General features: G+C 50.0%; 1 protein-coding gene across 1 annotated transcript; it reads right to left on the reverse strand.

Moving 5' to 3' along the window:
* Positions 1–753: 753 nt before the first annotated feature.
* On the reverse strand, positions 754–2,199 carry LOC121571020 (uncharacterized protein C4orf54-like). Its single transcript, XM_041882249.2, has one exon. It carries the CDS (start codon positions 2,197–2,199, stop codon positions 886–888), a length of 1,314 nt encoding a protein of 437 aa, XP_041738183.2. The 3' UTR covers positions 754–885.
* Positions 2,200–3,310: the final 1,111 nt, after the last annotated feature.

The raw sequence follows: 3,310 nt of genomic DNA on the forward strand, positions 1-3,310 counted from the left end.
AATGGCTGAGTGATGGAGGTTCTCACTCGCTCCCTTCTATGTGACTGGGTCCTATAAAAGGTGGCCCTGTTGCAGCCCCCGCACTGCCACAGCCAAGGGCCTTGATTTCCAGCAGCAGCTGGCCTCCCCTGTATCAGCACAATAAATGCCTTGCATCGCCCCGACCATTCCTTCCCTCCCCTGCCCCCCGCTATGCTGGCCTTGCCACGCCTCTTCTCCTTTCCCAACAAACACCAACCATTGCCACCCTGGCCCAGCCCAGGTCTCCTATAATTGATATCATCCTTGATGGCTTTGATATGATACATCATTATATTGCTGGAAATAGCTAGTATATTTGGAGATGTTGGTAAACAGTGTTCCTCAACTCCAGTCCTCGAACCCCCCCCTGTCATCAAGGCAAAGGGTGGCTATTTGAAGAATCTCAAATATAAACTATATTTTCATTTGTTTAACACTTTTTTGGTTACTACATGATTCCATATGTGTTATTTCATAGTTTTGATGTCTTCACTATTATTCTACAATGTACAAAATAGTAAAAATAAAGAAACCCTGAGACTTGACACCAAAATTAACCTGGGACAATATCCAATAACAATATGGATTTACTCCACCATAGTGTAGGGACACATACAGTGGTGTGAAAGTTATATAGATTGTCAATTATGCTATCAATTATGCTGCTGATGTTCACTTCCATTCTATCTGGGGCATACCTACACTATTGGTGTAACAGTTCAATGACATCTATTCCTTTTATGCTCTGTCAATAGTTTTGCTGGGAAGCAAATAAAACCTAAAAAGCACATGCACAACATGGTACGGTTTACGATAGACTACTCAAATAAAATCCCTTACATATCATGTGACAAGTCCTGCCGTTTACCTATGCTCCACCACAAAGCTCATGGTGGTTCCATCGAAGAAGGGCGGGGCGATGATGCAGGGTCCCTGCTGGGAGGTGATGCTGATCACCGGCTGCTTCCCATTGGAGAAGCCCTGGACCCCTGGCCGTCCCTGCTGCTGGACCTGGCCCATACTGGAGCCTCCAGCCTGGGGAGACTTTCCAGACCCCACGGCCATGTAGTAGGGACTCTCCATGTAGTCTGGCTGGGAGGAACTGCCTTTGTCTCCAGAGTCTTCCTGCTCCGACGGCATGGAGAGCTGCGATTGCATCCTTGTGGGGATCAGGGTGGGCGTGCCGGGAATGGTGGTCATGAAGCCTGGGTATATTGTGTAGGTGGGGCCGTAGGAGCCGGGGCTCAGGGCAAAGGGCGAGATGGGCATGGACATGGGCACGGGGGACAGGGACTGCTGGGACATGGGCACGTCCACGTCCACGTACTGGCCCGTCTCGGGGTCGAAGAGGTGGCGGGTGGCCGGCCGGACAGGGGTGTCCACCAGGTAGTAGTTCCCAGTGCTGGGGTCAAAGAGCATCTTTCGCTGAGTGTGGGGCACGGCTTGTGGGGCCATGGTCAGGGAGAAGCAGTACATCTGAAGTTGGGCAGATGCCATGCTTTGAGCCATGGGCATGTGGTAGATCGTGTCCTGGGCTCTCGTCTCCATGATGATGGTGGAGGGTTTCTGTGGGGACTGTCGGGTCTCTTCCTGCCTCCAGGCGCCGCCGTGACCAGGTTGGCTGGCCATCTGGGTCTGGGTCTTGGGGCCCATGGCGGTGAAGGTATAAATGGCTGTATTCTCTTGGCCACCGCCGGCGGATACAGCGGCTTGCTTGGCGCTGGTGATGTGAGACTTGACGGGGATGGTGAGGTAGTTTTTGGGCTCAGCTGAGGCACTGCTGAACTGGACGGGCCTGTCTGCCTCTATACTGTTGGCCCTTTCCCTCTCTCTCTCACGCTCGCTCTCCCTCTCTCGCTCTCTCTCCTCCACGTTTCTCAGCTGCTGGGAGATTTTCACTGACACTGGGAGTTTATTAGACACTGGGCTGAAGCCTTCGCAGTAAGGTGATTGTGATAAAGTGTGCAGCTGTGATGGTGCTTTGTTATTGTTACTTGTGGTGGGGTTTCCTGAAGCCTTGGATCTGACGTTAAACACATTCTTGGTACCCACTGGTGTTCCACGTTGCTGAGCCAGGGATTTGGGCACATCCCGGCTGATGGGAATGTAAAACGTCTCCAGGGGCTCTTTCTCCTCTCGCTTGGGTGGTGTCGTTTCACAGCTGGGCGAGGCGGTCATCGCAGGTGGGGGTTTTGTCAGAGTTTGGGTACGAGTCTCTCCGGGTGAGCTTGTCCATGTTAAATGTTGGCATGTCCATCATGGTATTTGCCACATTCACTCCCTCCTCCTCTGGCCCATGCTCCTCGCTGGATATGAGAGAGAGCACATGACTGTCTGATAATATGGAAGGTGGCTTGGATTTCCTCTTCCACTCATTTCTATCAAAAACATACAACTGCTCCATGGTTTTGACTGCAGCCTGTAATTTCTCGAAGGCACCCAGGTTGGACAATTTAGACTCAGGTTTTGTCTTGTCACCGATGTCAGGTGTTTTCTCCTGTCTTCTAGAAGCTGTTCTGGTTTCAATTAGAAGTCCAATGGGGCCTTCAGACGAATCACCTTTCAGTTGTTTTGTATTGCCTAATGGCACTCTCCCTGATGGTCGTTGGATGCTGCTTTTGGTGCCCTCTTGCTGGGGTGATGACCTGTCAACTTCAAATGAATCCTCTTTGAGCCTAAGTTTAGAATTCTCAATTTGATTTCCAGATTGCTTCACATTGCTATTGGTATTCACAGACCGATACTTTATTATGATGGGGGAAAGCGACGAAGGGTTTCTATAGGATCCCTTTTGGGCGTTATTATCCAAAGACACAAAGTGATGAGAACTTTTAACCAATTTACGCACATCTCTAACTTGGTGTATAGGTGTTTGCAGCTTGCCCCTGTGGTCTCGTATGTCTCTGACCATGAAGTGTGGTACTTTTTCCGAGGACTCACCCTTCAACGCCGCAGTGAGCGCTTGGCACCTGGATTCGTCGTCTGGCTTTATCAGTTTGACTGAGTTATAGCCTGTATTGGGAGGCACCAGCTTTGCAACGTTGAACGGGTCGCCTTTGTTTTCTTTTACACTCCGTAAACTGATTTTAATTTCCGGCGATTTAGATGTTACAAAACTTCTAGGATCGTCGAAGTATAGGGTGTTGGTGCGCAACTTCACACCTCCCTCTCCTTGATCCGCGGGCGCGCGGGTCAAATAATTCATAGTCCGCAGGTGTTTTGAAACTTCTCTCTCATTGGATAGTAGTTGGATACTTGGCACAAACAAATGTGTCATTTTGGTAAGCTT

Source organism: Coregonus clupeaformis, chromosome 8 (genome assembly GCF_020615455.1).
Source record: "Coregonus clupeaformis isolate EN_2021a chromosome 8, ASM2061545v1, whole genome shotgun sequence".
In the NCBI taxonomy this organism is placed as follows: Eukaryota; Metazoa; Chordata; class Actinopteri; order Salmoniformes; family Salmonidae; genus Coregonus; species Coregonus clupeaformis.